This window comes from Anopheles maculipalpis, chromosome 3RL (genome assembly GCF_943734695.1).
Source record: "Anopheles maculipalpis chromosome 3RL, idAnoMacuDA_375_x, whole genome shotgun sequence".
In the NCBI taxonomy this organism is placed as follows: Eukaryota; Metazoa; Arthropoda; class Insecta; order Diptera; family Culicidae; genus Anopheles; species Anopheles maculipalpis.
The window spans coordinates 29,510,479-29,533,455 of NC_064872.1; the positions used below are offsets into that span (position 1 = coordinate 29,510,479).

The 22,977-nt window shown below is 42.0% G+C and overlaps 2 protein-coding genes across 2 annotated transcripts in view; one reads left to right on the top strand and one right to left on the bottom strand.

Moving 5' to 3' along the window:
• The window catches only part of LOC126565520 (transmembrane protein 242), a 479,972-nt gene that overhangs the window by 268,704 nt on the left and 188,291 nt on the right, over positions 1-22,977 (bottom strand). The gene's annotated exons all lie outside the window — the stretch shown is intronic.
• LOC126565936 (uncharacterized) overlaps positions 25-22,977 on the top strand; it is a 111,703-nt gene continuing 88,750 nt past the window's right edge. The window contains exons 1-2 of the mRNA XM_050223136.1: positions 25-28; positions 9,703-9,806. Of these exons, the coding sequence (XP_050079093.1) occupies positions 25-28; positions 9,703-9,806 (108 nt within the window). The remainder of the gene's footprint in view (positions 29-9,702; positions 9,807-22,977) is intronic.

Below are 22,977 nucleotides of genomic sequence, written 5' to 3' on the forward strand. Positions count from 1 at the left end.
TTGGTCTTGCCTGCCTTAGTAGTGATGGGTAAATCCTCATTTTTGCCGGAGTCGGATTATTCCGTTATCTGGAGTGCACTGCGGAATCAATTGCAGGTAGCTGTTTTTACTTCGGATTCAAAACCGGAATCGAAATCGCTGTCGATGTCGGAGTAAGTCCGCATTCCATCAAACAAAAAAAGTATTTCTACACAAATATTATGTTGTAACACAAATTTGTTTATTTGTTGGTAATAAACCCGCTTCGTTTATTTGCATTCTGTTTTTGCTTCTTTATCAACGTCTACACCAAAGTTTAAAATGTCATAAATGTACCCTATTGTTGCATTGTTAGCGTGAAAGTATTTAAGTAGGTCCAGACACCACTGTCCCACGTGAAAGGTTGTTCTCAAAAATATGGTAAATGTTCTCGGATAAACGGAATCGGTTGGGAGGAAGAAAATTAGAGCAAATAGTATTTGCACAACATAATTATGAAACCAAAGTATAATAAATACAGTAGAAAACTAAAGGAATTCTAAGGAGGAAAATTGAACTTTGGTATAGACGTTGATAATGAAGCAAAACAGAATCAACGAAACGGGTTTCTTACCAACAAATAAACAAATTTGTGTTACAGAAGAAATACTTTTTTTGTTTGATGGAATGCAGAATTACTCCGGCAGCGACAGCGTTTTCGATTTCGATATTGAATCCGAAGTAAAAACAGCTACCTGAAAATTGATTCCTCAGTGCACCCCGGATTACTCCGGAGCAAATTGCGGATTACTCTGGAGTGACTCCGGTTTTTACACGTCGGAGTTGGAGTGGTTTCATTAATCCACTCCGGAGTTCCCATCACTATGCCTTAGTATAGCTCATTAAGTCTTACTATAAATTCGGGTATCCAGTTCTTGGATACCTGGATAACTGGATCGCCGTCATTAACATCGTTAAAAACTTCTTTTTATCAACTATAAAATAAAACTTTGACTGTAAGACGTACTAAACTTGTTGGATATATCTCTGGAGATGTTTAATTAGTGTCATAAACTATCCCACACAAATGATATGGGATGTCTGGTATTTTAAGTTGCCTCGGAAAACTATTATTTGCGTCATCAGCAGGCAGCACTGTGCTGTTGAGAAGGCTAAGCAATAAGACCAAAAAACAACAGAAAAAAAGTAACGAAACGTCTTCTCCAGCATCTCGAACAGATGTTGACATCACCGAGCACTGGTGGTGCGCAAACCAAACCCCTAAAGTGTGCAACATAAACGGTACGTGCATGTCTTTGCTTCCACCCAATCCTGCACAACAATGCTTATGTGTTCTGCACGCTCTAATACCAACCCCGAACGCCCGTGAACGTTTGCTGAATGCTGGAGTTTCGCTATGTGACTCTAAATCATTTTCCTTGTGTTGATCTTATCACGCCGTTGCGCTTCTTTTTAAACCAGCAATCTGCCAGTTCTGCTGTGTGTGTGCATGTTGGTACTAGTTTCGTTCCGTTTCGTTCACGGCTCAGCGGTAACAGAAGTTGCATTCATTGTATGCATCGCTGACTGCGTGACATTGTCGTTTGCAAAAGGCAAGATTTCTATACAGGCAGGCAGGCAAATAGCAGATTTACAGCTTAGTGTTTGAAAATCTGCCCAAGAACTTAACTGGCATGCGATGATGCGAACGCTACACGGCTCCAAGTAGCGATGCACTGGAAAGATAAACATTGACGCAATGTTGCCTGTGGGAAGCGTTCTTAGGCGTGCTAGTCAACCGACGGAACGGGTTGCACAAATTCGAACTGAACGAGAGCGGTTTCCCGGATGTAGTCCATATCCGTTCGAATCGGGAAGCTTTCCTTTCTGATTTCGTTGCTTTTGTAGATAGTAATAGTAGCTAGAACTCTCCTAACATCCAGTTCCGATTTTTGATAAGATGGTAGCACATTTTTATTGCTCCCTAAGAAGCATTGTACTGGGAGCAAAATAGAGGAGTTTAGATAAAAGCTGCTCCACACATTACGAACCATTGAACGATATTGAACGGAACGGAAAAGCATTGTGCCCAATGCTTAACAAAAATTCTGCACGCCATCTTGTGCACTACTAGAATGTTGCGATGTGTGACAATTTTCTGAAACCACATATTGTGTGCAACGTTGATTATTGATTCAATTTCGCGCTTTGCACATTTCGCTGCATCGTGCACATAAATATAAACAGCGGCAAAAGAGCGGTGCAATATTGCATGTGCATCAGGCTGAAAGGAAAAGAGCACAGCAAATATTGTTACTTTCCAGCAATTCCGGTGATAGCATTGCAAGGAAGCGATAGTTTTTCTGTAAAATGGTATTATTTTATGCTCTTTGAGGTGGATGCGATGCACACAATAAATAGAAATTGGTAAAGAATAGCGATTGATGGTAAAATGGAGAAGTGATTTTGAAGTGACGATGATCAGTCACGAAATTGTTGGAATTTCTGGCAGTTGTGTTCTATTGTATTTGGTATACATAGTTTAAATTATTTATGTGATTTTTATGTCTGGTAGTAGCAGGACCAGTCTTCACACGGCAAGATCATGGTTCAAAATTCCATCCGGAACCGTTCACCCTTAGTGAGGACTGAATATCCAAGTACTACCCCGTACTTGGAAGCCATCCGCAGGCCGACGTGAACTAGTAGGATGTTTATGGCAAGAAGAACAGATGTTTTATTATAATGCTACGTTAATACAACACTAGAACTACCAAGATTGGCTCGAGTGCAGCTCTACTGCGATCAGTCAAAATGGCTGCCCTGCAAGCCAACAAAAAACCCCCTCTGAAGAGCTTTCTAAACCACTGCTCAAAAGAAGGTTTTTGACAGATGTCATATGGTAGATGGAGTACTAGACTAGTAGGGTGGAGATTACCGAATAAATATATTTTAATGCTCTGATTAACATTTTCATATTTCTTTAAGTTCGTATACTTGTCTTAATACACATTTAATTGCTTGTTTCTTGCCTCATGATTGGAAAACCATGAAATAGAACAAGTCAATCATTTATTCTGTTGTGTTGCAACCTCAAAGATTCAAATCGTTTACAGTAAAATGATCAAAGCATCGTATTACTGCAGTTTTGTTACTCATAAAATTGCTAAACCATACTTTTGTTCTTGTATATTATACATTATCTTATAACCGATCATGCCCAGAATAAGGCAAAGATTAAGAAGGAAATGCTTTATCATTATGTTTAAACAATTTAATCATCACAAGCGGTGTCAACAATACGGCATTTTACTTTAATAATTAAATTAAAATAAAAAAAATATATTATCTTACAGTTATACAGTAAGTAATGTGTCTGTCGGGAGTTGATTTTATCAACTCTTTGTTAGAATATTGCATTTAAAATACGCTGTTCATCGTTCCACATACCACCAGTCAAAATGACTGGTTAAGGTAGAATTTCCCATGACGAAACTGAATATAAATATTAGATTTTTAATTTTTAAATACAAAGCAATGTCATTTAAAGTTAAAAGTCATACATCAACAGTCATACATCAATCAATTGTTTAACTATGAAAAACAATTCCAATTGATAGGTATGAACCCAGTGAAAATGACTGGTCCGGTAGTTCTAGTGTTAAAAACCAAATATACATTTTTTGTTAGTAATTATTATAAAGTATACAAGCTTGGAAGTAAGTATTATAGAAATCAGCTTTTAGATATTTTTAATAGATTACAAAAACAGGTTCTCTCCCATCTCGCAACATGTCTGCAGATAAAGTGCATAAGCAAAAAGGTTAAATTCATTAGATGACGAACGACCTTAATTGCGTGTTGCTACTCCCTGTGCAGCATTAGCGTGAATAATGCAACAAAAAAGTGAACAATTAATTTAGTGAGAACATACACACATACAAGTTAAGTACCTTCAGTGTGCGTGTACGTCGTTTCTTAGCGTTCCAACAAAAAGGGGGTTGGTTGATACACTTGGACGCTATCTCCAACTGCATAACATAATCGTCGATGTAGTTTTTTTACTGCTCCCGACGTGATTGTAATGTACTGGCAGTTAAGTACATAAAGTTCAGTCCGGTGCCACCGGCGATACACCGGCGTAAACAGTGCAAAGCAGCAAAATGTTCATTTGTCAAACGATGTTCTAGTTTGAAGTAAACGTCAAGGGAGCGCAGGGAAAAAGGTTTATAAAGTAAGAAAGCGGAAAAGCCCTGCCCGGGCCGTTTTGTAATTAGGTGGAGTTTTAATTGAATGCAATTAGAGCTTCCGGTGGGTTCCATTTTGATGCTGGAGAATCTTTTTTTTCCTGTGTGTGGTTCTGTTTTTAAATTATGCGTCCCTATATCTGTGCAGTATTTAATTACACTCTAGTCCGGTGGCGGTTCGCTTCTTGAGGATTTATTCTGCAAACGAAGTAGAAGCGTGCAGTTTGGGATTAAAGTTATCAAACCATCTGCGTCACGCTGCAGTGGTAATTTGTGTTCGAGGGTGTAAGAATCAGACTTTCTTGCAAAGGGAGATGACAATATTAATCATTTGCACGTTAGAAAGTCTCTTATCGTTGACAGTGCAACTGGCAGAACTGGTCCGGTGGAAATAACAGCAAATGTGTGTAAAGTGTTGGTTTTGCTTTGGCTTACCACAAAAGCAATAAAGATCTCTAGATTGGAAATTCGTAGATTAGCTTCATCTATAACACCCTTTAGCACCGCCGGGGGTTAAAATAGATTTGTGGGTGATACATCTTTGTGAAGGAATTTCAAGGTTTTGAAGGGTATTTTTGATTTTACTGGGAGAGAAATATTTTTATCTCATACTTTGTACGGTGACCTTAACACACTTAAGTTCGAAATGGGACCCTTCGATCGACCAAATTCGTTCGATAAGGGCACCAAGCCGTATCATGCTTTTTGGGAGTGAAAACGAATAGGTCAAAATCCCTTGTCAAACAGTTGGCTCTCCATATGGTGGGTTCGATTTGGAACACTTTTCACCGATTGGTTTAAACTGTTAAAACAAACATTAAACTAAACATTTTTCCTTTCCGGTCTTGTCGTACGTTAAAATGAAAGGTTTCTATGCTGATGTTAACGAGACGGATTCGTCTATTTTCCCTTGGCGTTTCTTCCGTGTGCCAGAAGTGTACGCCACGACGATGTTAAGCAAACGGGTGGTTGAATGTTGATCCACTGGTGGTGTTCCCTCTGTTGACCCAGTTATCGTGAGCTGAAAACTCTGTACGACTGCTCATTTATGATGGACGAACGGAGGTGGATGAAAAACATATGATCGTACGGTGGGTGACTGTTGGACCGTCTCCGTATGCGACAGTAACAATGTGTGAGGCGTTTTTCTCTTTGGTGTGTGTGTGTTTATGTTCTCATCGCACATGTACAGATGAGGGTCGTTGCGTAATGGTAAGATTTTTCTTTGGGATAGCTGTACGAAGTCATAGTTGGTGACATTCATCTGTCAAACTGTAGGCCAACATAACAATTTGAACGATGACGCAGCTGTTTAAAGATATTTCACCTTAAAGCCCTTGATAATGCTATACAGTGGCTTAAGTTGATAAATAATTCAATCGTTTTAATCGTAGCAGTATTGAAAGTGACTTGAAAGACAAAATTATATTTGAATGAATTTAGTTTCCTGAGCTGTGAACCTCGTACATGCGATCTAACAGCTTATTACTCGTCGAGAGATGATTTGTGCTGTATCAGGCTCTTTGGGTATTTTTGGAAATCATCGTTTGTAATAGTTGAAGTAGTCTGGGAAATGGAAGCTACGTCCGTACTGAGGGCTGACTCTTCATATGCGTGGTATCAGCGAATCTAGTAAGCCATTCGATGGCCGGCGGGACCATAGAGGTCGTTAAGAAAAGAAGAAGCATGCTTCCAATGTATTCAGTTAAAGAAAATCGTTTCCTAAAAAATAAGCTCTTGTGAGTTTTCTAACTGGCTTGCTTACTAACTTGCGTAACGCTTCGCGATTTAGATCTATCTCCAGAAGTCCTCGATACCTCCTACGGTCTACCAATCCGATATCGTGGTTTTTCTGGAGGTTGGATTAACGCCATCACTCCTTTTTAGTTTGGGCCTACTTTGCCAAACAGACGGCCTACCGAGATTTTACAGGCTGCGGCGTTTGGTGCTATTTTCATGACATGTCTAGAATCCCAGAGCCTAACGAGTATAATTTGCTGTACAATTAATTGCTAGGTGACCATAAAACTTAGAATCCATCATTGGGGTGGGTCCCCGAGTGTCTTGTAACATATATGGAGTGAAACATCCTTCTTCAAACATAAGGAACGATGCATCTGCCCTTTGAATGCGGATTTTCGACAGAGTACATGCCTCTGATGCATTTGTGAGATTGTGATGTGAGGCAATCAATATAAACAGAGTTCTTGTGCTTTAACATGCTCGGTTTGCAGTTAGCACTATTGTGCGTATTTCAATATCTAAGTTGTGGTTCACTCACTCACTCACTCACTTATGTTGGACTGTTCTTTTAAAGAGCACGTCGTCGTGACATGATCCGGTCAACAATAGATCTCCAGGAAACTCGAACCCTGCAGCTTCCCATCAATGTAGGCACCCGATCTCCGACAGGTCACCCTTTGCCTGATCCAGCCAACGCACTCGCTGTGCTCCCCGACGCCTCGTGCCGAACTGGGGGTCGCTGACGAATACCTTTTTGGCGGGGCATGAGACCAGCATTCTCATAACATGCCCCAGCCATCGTATCCTGCCAATCTTTGCTACCGTCGGGACGTCCGGTTCTCCGTATAGCTCACCAAGCTCGTGGTTCATCCTTCTCCTCCAAACTCCATGCTCGAATACATCGCCAAAGATGATCTGGAGGATGCAACGCTCAAACACGCCAACAGCGTTTGCATCCTCCGTTCGGAGTCTCGCTCCGCCAAGTCTCGTGGCCATATAGGACCACAGCGCGAATCGGTGTGAGATATCACATTTAATGCGGTCTCGAAGTCTTCTGGATCTCAGCAGACGGTGAAAGCCTTAATAGGCACGATTCCCCTGCACAATGCGTCCCCGGATTTCGCTCCTGACATCGTTATCCGAAGTTACGACAGTCGTCAGATAGCAGAACTCCTCTAACACTTCAATGTTGTCGCCGTCGACTAACACGCTGCTTCCCACTCGGGCTCTATCACGATCAGAGCCTCCGGCAAGGAGGTATTTCGTCTTCGTCGCATTGATCATCAATCCGATTCTTGCTGCTTCACGTTTCAGTCGGGTGTACGCCTCAAACCCCGCTTGGTAGCTGTCGACGAAATCTGTAGCAAGCGAGGCAAGTCTGCAGAACAAGATCTGGGACAGTGTCTTATAGGCGGCATTAAGGACTGAAATGACACGATAGTTCGAGCATTCCAGTCTGTCGCCCTTTTTGTAGACAGATTCAGGATCAGCTCGTGATCAGCTTGTGCATTTCGACGGTAAGCCTCTCCGGTCCCATCTTGAAGAGCTCGGCCACCAGTCCATCACTACTTGCAGCCTTGTTACCTTTAAGCTACTTGATGGCGCTGGCAACCTCGTCCAGAGATGACTTGTTCTGCTCCTTTCATTAACCTCTCCTTTCTCTGCTCCGTTCAGGTGTCCTTCGAAGTACAACTTCCACCTTTCGGTCACCGTTCGCTCGTCTGTCATGAGATTTACGTCTGCGTCCCGGCACATCGCGGTTTTAGGAGCAAATCCACTCCGTGCCTCTTTCAACCTCCTGTAAAACGAGCGGGTGTCCCCCGACTGAGAGAGCTGCTCCAGCAGCTTTTCATATGACTCTTCAAAGCGGCGCTTCTTTTCCTGGAAGTGCAGGGCCTGATGTCTCCTCAGTCGTTTGTAGTTTTCCACGTTCTGACGGGTTTCATGCTGAAGCATAAGGGCGAGTGCTGCATTCTTCTCGGATAATGCACGAGTGCACTCTTCGTCGAACTATTCCTTTCGCTGCCTGCGTGGTAAGCGGCCAATTTTCAGTTCGGCTGCGGTGTTGATGGCTCGTTCCACCATACGCCAATGGTCTCCGAGTTGTGGGTGGTGGTTGATTTTTCACTCAAGATAGGTGAAGTCTTGAGGAATTGATGATGCGATCTGGACTAATACGTGAAGCTTTTGCCACTTTTGATCTGAGGTTATTTAATTCACCTCAATATAATTTTATGCAATTGAATCATTTGTTGTCTTTAAATACATCTCAAATAGCCGCATGTAGCTTTTATTTTTATGTTGTCTAAATTTAACCCTCGCATGTACACACACTCACACTTTCGTAGGATATTAGTGGATATACTCTGCCAAAAATACGGTTGCTTGCTTTTGTGACAATTTAATGACCACTAGGTACTCAGCATCTTCATCCAACAGCACCTTCGCCTGCCCGTCCAATCCGTCGCTTGCATATACACGGCACGGCTAGTATCCCTACCAGCCTTTTGCTCACCATGCAAACAAAAACAAACGCCGAAATCTATTTGCGTTGAGAGAGGAAAAGAAAAAAGGCACCCCCAACCACAAGGCAGCTAGAATGGGGCAGAGAATTGTTGTTGTTGATGTTGCCCGATATGAAAAGTGTGTTTTGTGTGTGGCCACTGTCTGTGAGGTGTGTTGGGGGGAAGTTCTTTTTTTTTAAATCTCTCTAGCGGTCAGGAGCGGAAAATCGCGGACGGCTTAAAATAGCCGACCAAACCCTCAAGGTGGTGCATCGAAACCGAAGGTGTGTATGCGGTGCTGTAGCCTGTAAAGTGCAGCCAAACTGCACATGCTGGATGCATTGAGAGAAACATGTAACCGCAACGGAAACCCGCGCGAGAGCAGCATGAGACAGGTTTTCGTTTCGGAGTTCGTTACGTTGTTGTGTGTTGCCAGGGTCGTCTGGGGCGGGTCGAAAAAAGCATTGTTAGTTGGTGGTGCGATGGTTTAGTTCGGTTGTTAGTGGCTTTGAGGGTGCCACGCCGCGCGTTTGTTGCCGTGTGCTGCTCTGTGCGTAAAGGTGTTGCAATTATTGTGTTTTGATAAATTAAAAAAGGGAAACAACGATCGTAAAAGGAACGTTAAAATAATGTTCTGTGTGATTCCGCCAGTGCGGGGAAATGGTAAAAACGAAAGTGACCTTATTTTTTTAAAAATATGTGCACCATGTAGCGGTTAGTGTAAGAGGAGACCCACTGGAGCATAAATTGCCAAGTTATCGCTTGGCCGTAAATTTGGAACAGCTCGACACGAACAGGCCAAATTAATTTACCTTCACCTGTGGAACAAGTTTCGTGGCGTGTGGTCTTAATTCGTCAAGTTAAAAAGCAAAAGTTAATAGATATGAATATACAGTGGCAGGCATACTTTCGTTAAGAATTCGATTTCAGTACTATCAAACTGCAGGAAATGTAGGCTATATGTTGTGTTATAAAGTACACTTTGAGGGAACTCAATTTTGGCTGCTAAAATACAAACCCTTCCTTCGCTGTGTTGTGAAAAATAGAGAGGAAAAAACCTAACCGTTCGTAGCGCATCGACTATTGAGTGACCGATTGACCTGCAAAGTGTTCGAGACCGCCGACGGGAAGAGGGTGAAGGTGTTGTACTTCAAATTTGATGAATGGTGTTTAACTCGCGCAGCATAGTCGTGTGTGAAGGAGGAAAACACCCATGTGGTGAGGGTGAAGACAGGTTAGGCTAACTTGAGACCGTGGTTTGTCCCGTTGCGGTCGAAGCATATCGAAGAATCGAGCCGTTCGTTCCCTGCACCATCATCATCATCATTGTCGGTTGAGCTGGTTAGCGGGTAAGGTTAGTATGTTGATTGGTTTTTAACGACGTCTTGGGTGACCGAGTGAAGAAAAAATTTTACTTAGCGACAAAGGAAAAGCATTTAAAAAAAATCCACTTCGTGTGTGCCTCTAATGAGAACGCTGGGTGCACATTTCGGTGTCAATATCCGAACCGTGCCTGTAACGGTGAGCAGAAACTTAAGCCGGTACCACCACATCGTGCATTAGCGCAATGTGAACTTCACCGCTTAAAGCACACGTGTTTTAAAAGCGTGAAGAAATGAGGAAAGAATAGCTATTACAACTTCGTTTGCACGTGCAGTTGTGCTTGCGTACGAGTGCAATAGCGGTACTGGTGGTTGATATGGTGGGTGTAAGTAACGATGACGTGCTTACATAATTACACATCGGTATCTGTCTTAATCTATCGGGCGTGACTATCATGCTCAGGTGTGTCCCGGAGCTAGTCTATTCCCACGGGCCAAACAATAATGTGTGGAGATAATCGATAAACTGCTGTTATTTACTCGCGAAAAGAGTGTCGTGCCTTGTGTAGAGGCACACAGTTAGTTTGTACTCTTTGGTCATTGTACTGCTATTTGCTCGATTTCCATTTTGTACATGAAATTACTAGAGCGAATTTTCCGTTCTCAGGTTCGGGTTTCGAATCCTATCCATACCGGCTTCCTAAAAGCAGAACTGAAGATAAACGGCCTGGCCGTATTGCTAATGGAGAACTAATTATTCGATAAAATTAAGTCAAGTAAAACCTCTCGGAGTCGTATTCCCAAAGAAGAATATGTAAAAGGATTCTCCAGTTCTAGCATTCCTGATACAGTAGTTGGTACAGTTCATCAGGTCCTGATGAAAGACGCTTTTTTCGCTTGATATCTCCCAGCGATCTGTACCCTTATTAAATCGATATCAGGCCCTACTCAAAGAACTCTTTTATTGTCTTAACCATCTTTATAAAGGAGGTAGCTTCTGGTTGATACTGAATAATGTGTATGTCCTGAATCATTAGCAATTCCCAAAGTATCGAGCACCACAGAAGGATCTTCTTCGTTAAATGTGTAGGGAAGAATCAGTGTAAAACTACGAGTAGATCTACAACGACAAGAATCGTCAGAAAGATGCTTACCATTAGCATCACCTCTATCCTGGTATAGCCTTCTTCGCCATATTATCCAACTTTGCCAGGAGCAGTGTTTTAGAGACTGTATCGCTGATGCCACCAGGTTCTCAGATGTCGTTTTACTTCTGCTTGGCCTGACGAACTCGAAAGACATGCCTGTGGAGACTTAATGATGCTACCTAGGATGATAGTCAGTCCTCGCTATGAAGGAACAATCCAGAAGGGATTTTAGATATGATCCTGCCGTGTGAAGGCTTTCGTCGATATCCCCTGGGTCACCACACTCGCCCCAGATGTCAGATGTTTGTCTCCTTTTTCTTAGCTTAACGCCGGCCATTGAATGGTTTACTAGACTCTCCGATACCACGTAGTTGCATAGTCAGTCCTCACTGACAATTCACTATATAGTCTATAACTATAGTTCGGATGAGATTTGAACCCCGGTCCTGCCGTCTGAATACCGGCCCCTGATGTTTGTATGAGATTCTTAAATTCCTCCAGAAGGGAGAGTCTGTAGCAAAGCTTTGTTGGATGTAGCATAGATTTAAGATACAGGGTAGACTTCTTCGTTTACGGCTGGAGATGGTGGTGGTGTAGAATCATAGCTACAGCAGATCATATGACAATGCAGAGGGCTTTATAGGTAGATAGAGTCATTACGGGGAAATCCTTATCAATTTTAATGCACTTCTATACCATTGTCTACCGCAAAGATTTTCATCATTGAGTAAAAAACCCAACACATGTATCGCTGTACATGGTTTCGGCTAAGCGTACTGCAGTCTCTACATTTCCAATCAACCCATTACCCGCTTTGCTGACTTTTCAGTGCTCCAATTTTCGACGATAAAGCAAAGTGCACGTATTTGATGTCACGCAATTTAACGACACGCCGGTGGCGATCGTTAACAGGAGCATTATAAAATTGCCAAACCGCCGGCGTTTGCGAATCGTCGGTGGGAAATAAAGGAGTGTCAATCAAATTTTCCACCTCTCTATAAAGTGAGATCTGTAAAATGTATGAGAACAGCGAGAGAGAGAGAGAGAGAGAGAGAGAGAGAGAGAGAAAAAAAAAACCTGAACGCATTTCCCCAGCTCGGAGCGAATAAAAAAAAGACCAAATTGTATCTTTTACCCATACACGCCGGTGCGAGTTTGTCTCGCGGGAACATTGTTGCACCTTTATGGTTATGATACTTATTACATTGCTGGATTGCTGGATTGCTCTGTTTAGTTTATTTTTTCGGGTCATAAAATGTCTCGGTGCTGTGATTTGTGTAAATGAAAAGGGGTCTCTTTTTCGTGCCACAATCGCTTGATGTACGTTTTTCGGTGGTTCGGATTGGAACGGAGAATTAACTCGTACCTCGGTAGACTAGATAGGGGACGGACGAGATTGGTAAAGTACTTCCGCACAAGGCGACACAGCCACGATAGCGCAGTTTGGAATTGCACTTAATTGTTTTAACTTTCTTTCACCGTTTCACTATGCCCATTCTGCAAGGCGGCTCAACCTCGCCCGGCATACACCGTTCACTTGGGTCACGATAATTGGTGGAACGGTAAGATTGGGACGTGCATTTTCGCAAAAGTAGACACGCTGCATCTTGCTGGCATTATTCGATTTAGCTTAATTTTTAATGTCTTTTGTGGGGAGGCTTGTTTAAAAGATGAACAAGCGATGCATATGCTGGCGGGAATGGGTTGTGAAAGTGGCGTTGAGTGTGCCATAGAAAGTGTGTGGGTGCGGCAATCCTCGCGCCACGCTACGGTTGACATTTGGTCGTTAAAAAAGAATTCCACAATTTTCCACCATTTTCCACCCATTGCAGCCTTAATTTGTACCCGCCGTTGCTTGCTCGTTGGCACGTATTGCAAACGGTCGTAGCATCTCGGATTAAGACTCACGTTTGTGCTGCCATTTGCGAAGGCGTTGAAAGGTGACACGGGTTTTCCATGTTTTCTCTACTCGTCAAGACATTCGCTGTGCGCTGCGGGGCGAGAGAAAGCACCGGCGCCCGATGTTAAGTGCTGCAAACTGGGCCTGCCCGGTGTAGGTGTGACATTGCCGGCGGTGCACCAAATTAAACTTGGCGTAACACGCTCCGGTAGTGGTGGGTTTAATTTGATTGGGAAAATCCGTATCCACTTTGTTGTGCGAAGAAATGGTGTTCGGTGTCGATTTTTGACGGTGGAAATGGTAGAAAATAAATCGTTCATAAATGAAGCCAATCGATTTCGAGCGTTGTTTTGTGCTGTCATGCTTGTAATAATAATTATAATAAACAATTGCATCATTAATGATGATTACAAAGCTTTCAATTGAAAACAAAGTTTGCTCCAAAAGCTCCAAAACATCACGTACGAGTAAACATGGAGATTACTTATTCGTAGAATTTCTTCGAGCAGTACACTTTTCAAGGACACAAAAGAATCAACATAATGCAAGAAACGTGTTTCCCGGTGGTGCATTATCAAATGTTTTCATACTGGTAAAGCTCTCATACTGTGTTGGGAAGGATGAAGAAAGACAACCGAAACAAGTTACAACAACAGTATTTCGGGTTGTGGTGTTACACAGACGCTTCTACTCAAAGCAGCTCTAGAGGAAATATGATATTGCACCGCTGAAGGTTGTGTACGGAGCTCGTCATCGCTGCATAATGATGACGACTCAGAAGAGGCTTGAATTTCCACCAGAAATTCGGGTTCCGATATCTGGGATCTGGAGTATCTAATTGATGCATACATATGAATTCGTGCTAATAGATTCAATGGCGCTCAATTGTATTGATATTTAACATGTTAAAAATAGTTTTGAATTTAACGGAGATAAGCGTCAACTACTCTTTAGAATATGGCATTTAAATTAACTACAAGCTGCAGCATGTTTGTTTACGCCAGTACCACGTACAGTCCTAACCCCAAGGCATCCTAACAAACAACATTACAAATTCTTAATGGAAATTTGGTGTCCGGCAGCTGGTACGTACCCCTTGGGTCCGATACACTTTTATGCCCGCGCCGACATCTAGCGAGAATCAGTAATGGGTCTTCTTTCTTGTTGTTCACTTAGGTTGATTCCCAAAAGCGAACATCCCATTTGCTAGCTGCAAGCAGAGTTTGAATTAAGCTGAAAGTGACGTAAATAATAACGTACAGTTCTTTGTGTTGTCTTCTATGAAGCTCGGTTGGTCTTTCGAGGGGAAAAAAAGGAAGTAATTTTTCATTCACACTTGCGAGTAGACAATGCATCAGCAAAGATGCAAATTTGTAGTTACGTATGAACCCTCTTCTACTAATCGACTCACTAAAACCAGCAGGGCATCAGCAGGATCTAGTTGATCCAGCATTTGTGTATGGCTCGTTCTGGTATGCTCCGAACGCAGTTATGAAATTTAAGTTCATATGCACGTGTGCGGTAAGGATGGGGAAAACCCGCTGAAAACCAGCTCCATTGTTCACATTGGAAGCGTAGGGTAGAATGGGCTAGCTAGAGCTGGGGGTTTTAATTTCGCACACCACAAACGGTTCATGGCTAAGGATTAAGATGGACGTGAGTCTTTTAGTGGCAGGGCAGGATTTGTACTTTTCAGCACGGAATTTTTACGTTCCTTTGAGCGTCTACATTTCTGCGGTTGTGGGTGAATAGTTAGTAAGGATTAACATTTTGGTGTTTATTGTAGACCCTTTTTTTGTGATGGAGATGTAAGAACCAAGCTCTCCGATCCTATCCTTTTCATGGAGTACAGTGGAAATGAATTCTATTTCATCTGATGCGATATTTGTACCGATTTATCATACTTTCCATCATCGTGTTATCGTTCGTTCAGCTTTACCACATTTATTGTCTGGTGATAAAATTCTATCGATCGCTCTTGGCGCCAGGATTCCGTTTTGCTGTCCGTGACTGTGTTGGCATTGAAAGTTGTACGTGGAGCCGGAAAGATGAGTACGAAAAAATTATATACAGTGAGAAAAAAAAGCGATCCAGACACACCAAATGGATGGTCGGATGTTCAACATGTCTCATTTGAGGTATGAGCCAGCAAGTGACGGTTAGATGACGAGATGGAATAGTTTCAACGTCGCCCTTCCCGGGGTGTATCGCTCCTTGAATCTTTGTTGTGGAAAGTTTCTTGTGGAGCTGAGCCTGGAGCTCTTGGTTGTGGTTATGCAAAGAAAATCCGACTAACAATTTAAGTTGGACAACGTATTTGGAGACGAGTTTTCCACTCTTAGCATCAAGCTTTAAGAAATACTTATTTTGTCAGATGCTTATCATAATATTATCTCAACCTAACGCACAAATGCATTCAACAGCAGCATGCGAATTTTATTTCCATTCGATGATACAACTTTTTCGCTTCACCACAATGGCCATGGCTACGTTTATTCGTTGCGTAACCGATAAATTGTGTCCGTGTCGTTCTTTGAAGCACTCTTCCCACAATCTCTTTCACCATTTCAGCCATCCTTCTCGCCCGAATCAACTGCTTCTGTTGGGATTTAGAATGTCGAATCCGGCATGCGTTTCTTTTTCGTGCGTGTGTGAGTCTCTAGTGTGCCGATGGGAGGAAAAATGGGTTCGCCAGAAAAAAAGGATAACTCTCCTGAGATCGAACGGCACGATACGGCACGTTCGTGCACTGTATTTGGACAGCTTGGGTAAACTGAGGCTGAAATATGGTTCCGGATGGAAAAGCGTTGTGTTCTGATGGTCTGCGTTTGTGTGAGCGAAAGGCAATTCTAGACTCGTTATTTTGCCCATCCAACTGGTGGTTGGTGACGCTCTGAAGTGTTGTGAAGAGTACTCGAACATCAAACATTTGTTTGACTTTGTGAGCGTGAGGACTAAATGGAAAATTTAAAATATAATCACTAATTTGCGTAAAATGAGATAAAATCGGATCACATTATCGACGGAGGAAGCGTTTAAATATGAAAATTCTTACTTAAATCTTACACATTCTTCTTCTAAGGCAATATAGCTACTTCAGGCTCTTCTTGACGTAACATTTCGTGCAGCTAGATTGCCAACTAGCTGGAACGTTTGATATCCGATCTTGCGTGTGAAGTCTGGCTTCCAACTCAGCTCTAGCGCGTTAGAACCGGACTATAAAAAATCAACAGTTTGAATGGCATTTCCAAATGTTTTATTCAACCACTTCCCTTTGAACCTTTTAAATTTTTAAAATAATTGAAGAATTTTCTACTTTTCAACTCCATTCAAGCACGTAAACTTCACAACGCCCAAGAACTGTCACTTGCTGATGGTCAGTAATCCATCAGTCACTCACCTTGTGTAACGTTTATCGCAAGAGCATCGAGTCCACTGTTCTTCTGAAATCTGCAAAAATCTTTTTGCACCAAACGACACGTGAGGGACAACAGCCTCTCGAAAGCCTCGAGCGTTCTTGTTTGAGGCTCGCTTAAACGACGCCCCAACCGGATGGATTGAGCAGCCACTACTCTGCGCCGGTAACGGTGGCTGTACAGAGCTCTGTTCTGCTTCATTTCTGCTTTAGTTAGTATCTTTTTTACTTCCTACGCTTGCGAAAAAGCTGTTGCTTTTTACCATCCAAGAATACTCGTCATAAGTAGCGCCCTCTGCAAAGGCGCATGCGTGTGACAACGGTGATTGTATGTGAGCTCGTGTCCTGTGTGGAATCCACTGTGAATTCATTGCTCCCCAAACAAACGGTGCGGTGTTTTATACCGCAAGTTTAAGCTTCCGCTTGTTCCACGTGGGGGGCTAGTATATGTAGAGGGAAAGTTGTGGATTCTGAGAGAGTAGTAAAGCGAGCCGAACCCAGAGTGTTGCAAGGAAGGGATGTTGGCTTTCGCTCCAACATTTTCAACCAGTGTTGAGATTACTGCTCGAGCGTTGAGCTTTTATCTTTTCACTGGCTTTTAGTATGTGTTTTTTTTTCTCTTCTTTTCACCCCATTTGGGGAGTTTTTTTTTTGTTGTTGTACTTTTTGGTCCAGCTCTTGAACATCCTCGTAAAATCGGCGACTGTCACAGGCTTGCATAAAGCTCCATTGGGGAGTGCTAAAACGGTGATAAAATTATAAAAGCTCGTCCGTTGTGTGGAGGAGAAAATGCACAAACGGAGTGTGTATGAGCAATAAAAATTAGTAGTGGTCCGATTTTTCTGGGTGTTTTTTTTACCTATAAAAGTTTATGAATCACTTTGCATAGTGCATAGTGTTTTTATATGACAGCAAAAGATATTACGTGAGCATGTGTCAGATGGGATATAAAATAATTCGCACCTTATTGTACGGGGCATTTGGAAATGGATGAGATTTATTAAAAGCAAGCAGGTGGAGCTTGCCTTTAATAATGTGGTTTCACGTGGTCGCAGTGTGATGCTGTAGAATGGTTGTTCACTTAGCAAGAAATGCACCCGTGAGAATAATTACGGAAATAGTGCATAAGAAAGAATCGCACTATTATCATCGAGCGCGCACTTGGTTGGATTTCATTCTCTTCCAGTTATTATTTGCTGGCCGGATTGTTGATCCCTGTGGAACCCCGTTGTTCAAACAGAGAGATAGCATCGTTCCTGAAGAGCCGTTGTCTGCGCTGTGTACGATTGCTTCAATTTGTTTGAATAAAGTAGCAAGTACAGGTGGTGGACAAGGGGCAGCAAAACGAAGGAGCAAAATCAATTATCCACTACTCCTGCAGTCTTGCTCAAGGAATGGTGTAGCATTTCGATTTCGTGTTCAGTTTGGCGAGCTGATGGGACGGGCCCGATAGCAATCTACTTGATCTCGTTGTAGTAGCACTCCACATAAATTCTGTCCCAAGTGACAGTCCGGGACGCTTTCTCCGATGGCAATTATTCGATAAGTCTGTGTAAGCATTATTAATTGCAATAAATTGTGTGATATAGGTTGGCGAAGGAGAGGTAGTTATAATTTCGAGTGCAACGAGCGCTGCTTAAGGACCAGAACGATTCGAAAGGATGGCACAGGAGAATACTGGAACAGTGCACATCCTGTTGAGTTCTGGAACAGTTCCTTCCGTTGGGACCGGTTCCTGATGGAAGCGAAGTTTCAGTTCCGAATATTGTTTGGTGAAGTTCTCTGGTTCGTGTCTACCACCTGCTATGCGTTCTAACATTGCTACGAATGTAAGCGGCACAGCTAAGGATTCCCATTGAATAAATCCTGGTACTGGCGGTGATTCTTTTCCTGCTGTGCTCAGGCTCTCTTACACTTGTGTTTGATTGCAATCACGAACACGGAACCATTCGACGAATGGCACAAGAACTTTCCCCTGAACGTTACCAACAGGAAACAGGAAGGAAGTGGTGTTTTGTGTAGCGTTTAGAAGAATGAGGGTATAATATTTCAGGGAAATTTGAAACGATCCTGCTTTTCCGTGTCGTGATGACCGGTTGTGCACTTCACTGGCAGTGTGTTGGGACGCCCCGTGCTAGCAATGGGTTCCCTACTGTGTGTGTGTATGTTCTTTCGCGACCCAGTTTACGATGATCCATCTGCGAGGCGATGCACTTTTGTTACGTAAGTGTAGCATGCACTTATGCTTTACTTTTGTTGAAGTATGCCAGAGAAAGCAACTGACCTTGCATGCATTCAGCTTTCCGTGATGCGCATATGGCACATTCAAAATGTGTTCTGTAAATGTAATGTAATGTTTGTACTAAACTTCAAAGCTTTTTGTTAGTAGTTTTTGAATAATAACTTGGTTTTGTAAAGAAGAATACTGTCTATAAAAGTTTATCTTAATAATTGGCATAAACAGTAAGAACTCGTATAGGCACATGTTATTGAAATGCTTTTAAAATTGGTTAAAATAGCATCAAAAGGTTTAATAACTTTTTTGTATATCTTTTAATTCGTCAAAACGGCCTCGTCTTATATCTTAGCATCGTGGCGTTTTTGGACATCATAGACAGATAAAGGACACGGAAATACTAAACACGAAACAAGAAATTTGAACAAGAAGAATAAATAACAACGAAAGAACACAGAAAAGACAGACGCTAGTGCGTACTTAATCCGGGAAGCGAAAAGGGAAGTAATCTAGAGATGATTCCAATCACTTTGGTGAATTCAAAAATAATTCGCGCGACCACGATGGTGTTTTTGACCCAATATGCCACGCATAGACAACGCCGAGGATCTTCCTGACTCCCGAACGGCTTCTATGAGTACGTGGAGTTTCCACATCGAACTCCACGCTTGATAAGAGAGTGTCACAAGCGGTGTTGACAAAACGGCACTGGACCGTCATAATCAATTGTAAATAAATAAATAAATAAATGATCAGAGAGTGTGATCAATGTCCTGATGTACGTTGTTACAGCTACAAACCTTGCTGTAGGTCCTGTCTGTGCGTTGAAGATGTGCATTCATTGTCAAGGAAAGAGGTGCAAAATAACTGATGAGAGAAAAGTCTACCTCTTAAAAAGCTGCAAGATTAAAAAGCAGCGAAGATCTTTTGGAATTTTCTTCGTGTCCTCTCGCTAAGAAGTGTCACCAAATTCTGGTAAAAAAAAAACGGTTTATTGCTCTTCTGGTATTAGGGTTAGCCTGTAAAGGAACAAAGTCATCAGATACATTCATGCTTTGCGTTTAGAGCCCTTAAAGTTTTCAAGGGAAAGCTGCAACAAAAGCACAGACGTCTTTCTGATTCTTCATTTTGCCCTTATTGGGATTCCAATATCCCGAAAGGGATATTGGAGCCCAATATCAACCAGAACAAAACCAGAACGCAAGAATTTACTACAACCAATCGTTTTGAGCTTCAGCTCGGGCAGCTCAGACCTCTTATAGGAAGATCCGCCTCTGGTCTAGCGGCATCAACTCGAACATCACCTCAGGGGACTTAGTATGAGTCGATTTCATGCTGTCTATAGTAATCCTGGGACAAGGTTATAGCTTTCGGTACAGTTTTGTATCTTTATTTATTTATATATTGAACATAAATTCAATACGGCGGTTAATTGCTTAGTTTGCAAGTTTTGTGTATTTATTTTCCAAAAAACTTAACTGATTTATTGTAAAGAAAAACGTCAACACTGATGGTCTTTTCTAAAAACCATCTAAATACATCATTATTAACCATGTTTCCCACGTTTAGGTATTCCATTCGATGAGTGAACTACCTTATGCAATGCAGGAATCATTCGTGCACTGCTGACCAAGTTTCTGATCGCGTGCCTGCCCACGCTTCAATTATCCTTAAATTGCATTTTTCGCTCTCTCGGCTGTCCGTTTGTGCACCTGGCCGTATGAAAAGTATGCCCATCACTCTTCAATTACCGAGTCACCGGGTAGCTTCAAACACCGACACGACCCATTAGTGAAATAATTCTCTTTAATTTGGAGCTTTTATATTTAAACAAAAAATCGTGAGGCTCACATCACACACGAGTGCAAGTAGCCTCACGATAACGAAATATCGGAATTAAACAACTCATCCGTTATCGAACATTTCCAATGGATGGCGAGTCCCTGTTATGCGATGCTGGCCGCGGATCAAACGAAGCCGTATGTCGGTGTGTCTGTTTGTGTTTTACCCCGTTTTTGCTTCGCCTGTTATAGCGGTGCATTCATTTGGACCGAAACGATTGCATAAGTGCGTGTGGGAGTGTTCCATCCACCTTTTAACGTGGAAAGCAAATGTGCTCCAATTTGGCATTACGCATTTCGACTTCCGTTTGAATGAATGCAATTTAAAAAAAAACGTACTAAAAGAATCACGAAAATAAATCTCATGCTGCAAAATGCAATAGGAAAATTTATAAATCTTTTGCAAAAAAGCATGAATTTTACACACTGATCGATTGATAAGGCACGCATCACAAACACTGGCACAATGCACAAAATATGAACAGATAAATAATTGGCCCAAAATTGTCCCCATTGCACCGAGCACATGCAGAAAAACGTTGTCCAAAATAAGAAATAGTGCCTCTGCAACCCTTTTTTGCGAGCAAACGAAAACTCAAATGACGGTAAATATTGGCGGTGTTGTACTTTGGTAGACCGAGCGTGTGTTGATGGTTCAGCTGGAATTGTTTTTTGTTTGTCCCGCCGAATGCTATGGTGGAAAGTATTTTTGGAGCTGGTGTGTGTGTGTTTGTTCCGTAGCGAAGTTGTTGGTTGCGAAAATAAATCATTCAATTAATTCCGAACGATTGAAAGCCAGCATCAAGTGAACCGAATAATTTGTTTCAAATTGTTAACGTATTCGAGGTTGTTTGCCGAACGTTGATTAGCGCATATCCCAAATAATTATGGCCATTTCGAAGCGTCTGGAGCATATTGTTTTATTCAGGTTTTTTACATTTCATGAACCAACAACAATTAGAGACAGAACGTGTTAAAATAATTCTCAATTCCATTCATTTAGTTTTCAAAATTGAATGGGTTTCGTAATATTTCTCTGTTGTGGGATTTTTATGTCACAAGTTTTGTGTCCATTTTTTCTCCGGCTAACCGGCTATCCATTGCTGAAATAATCGGAATAGTGAAAGGGTCTTGGCGGTTTACTGGTGAGACGACAATGGCGTCGGTCTTTACATGGCAGCACCAGGATTCAAATTCCATCCTAACCGTTCACCCGTAGTGAGTCTAGTAAGCCATTCGATGACCGGCTTGACCTAGAAAGTCGTTAAGTCAAGAAGAGGTAGAAGAAGTGATAGGTTCTTTGGAGTGTACCCACAGTTCCGGTCCGGTTTCAGCCCGTTTGATTTCAGTTCTGATTCCCAAGAAATGGAATCGACGGATCCATGCGGAATCTTCCGGAATCTCCTGGAATTTTGAGAACCGTCTTGGGAGAATACAATTTTTTCGTTTATTTATAGAGCCTTTGAGTCTCGGAGGCTACATTCACCTCTCTACTGTATGCCAAAAGTGGTAAATACTAATGCAAAACTTTTGTGGAAGTGCCTTTGCTATTATTTAAAACTATTGCGATTATGACTAGTAAAAGGTTAAAACTATTGGTTTAATTTCTCTACACGATGCAACTGATACTGATGCGTATTAATTTAATAAGGTGGTTCTGATGCAGTTATTTGGGTGATAGGATTGTCGCGTAATCAGATACTAGTTGGCAGGTAGCTCGGTGTGTCGTGTGCTGCGGAGTGGAGGACTGGATTTGTTGAGGATGTAGGAATGGGTCAAGCGTTTGTGTCCCATTCGAAGGCGGGATTGGACTCGTTGGTGATGGCTGTTGGACGAAGCTGACCTCTGTTGGCCAGACGGTCAGCTTTGTCGTTTCCGTTGATTCTGGAATGACCCGGAATCCAGTATAAAACGATTGTCGGGGCCGCAGATATGGAATCAAGTAGCTAGATGTGTGGGAGACAGCAGGGGTCTCTGGGTCCTGGTGAATCATCTGTAAAGATGTGGAGGAAAGTTTTATATTTAGTGCGTATTAAGTGAGTAAAGCTACTATTGGCAATTTGGCTACTTTTTTCGGTTCCCTGGAGAGAGTGTTTAAGTTCCCAGTCTATTGCCGGTGTACGGAGGTGCCAGGGTTTTTTTTTATGTCATGATTTTTCTTTCGTTTTTTATTTGCCATTCTATGTGCTTGCATTTTTTATAAACAACGACGACACAACGTATATGTTTCTGTGGTTATTCTTATTACACGAGACATTGCAGTTATTAAGTTCATATTTATTGCATGAACAAAGAACATTGACATACCAAATGTTATTTGTAATGCTTTTTAGAATCACTTATGTTCAAAATCTGAAATTTAGTCGATTTTTTGTGGAATCTTCGGGAAACAGCGCCAATTTTATGTCAGTATCGACCATCTCTAAAACTAAACCCAATTCTTTATTTTTTTAACTTTGTTCATAAAACTTATTTAACTCATATTTTTTCACGTTTCCTCACACATATCTAAAGCATGCATAAAACTTACCAGTATCGTATGTCATGATCCGGATGGATCTATGGCATTAATTAGCATGAATAATTTTCTCTACCGTAAACCATCCTCATCTAGGACGGAATTCGAAATGCAGAATAATTCCGTGTGTGTGTGGATGTGTGTT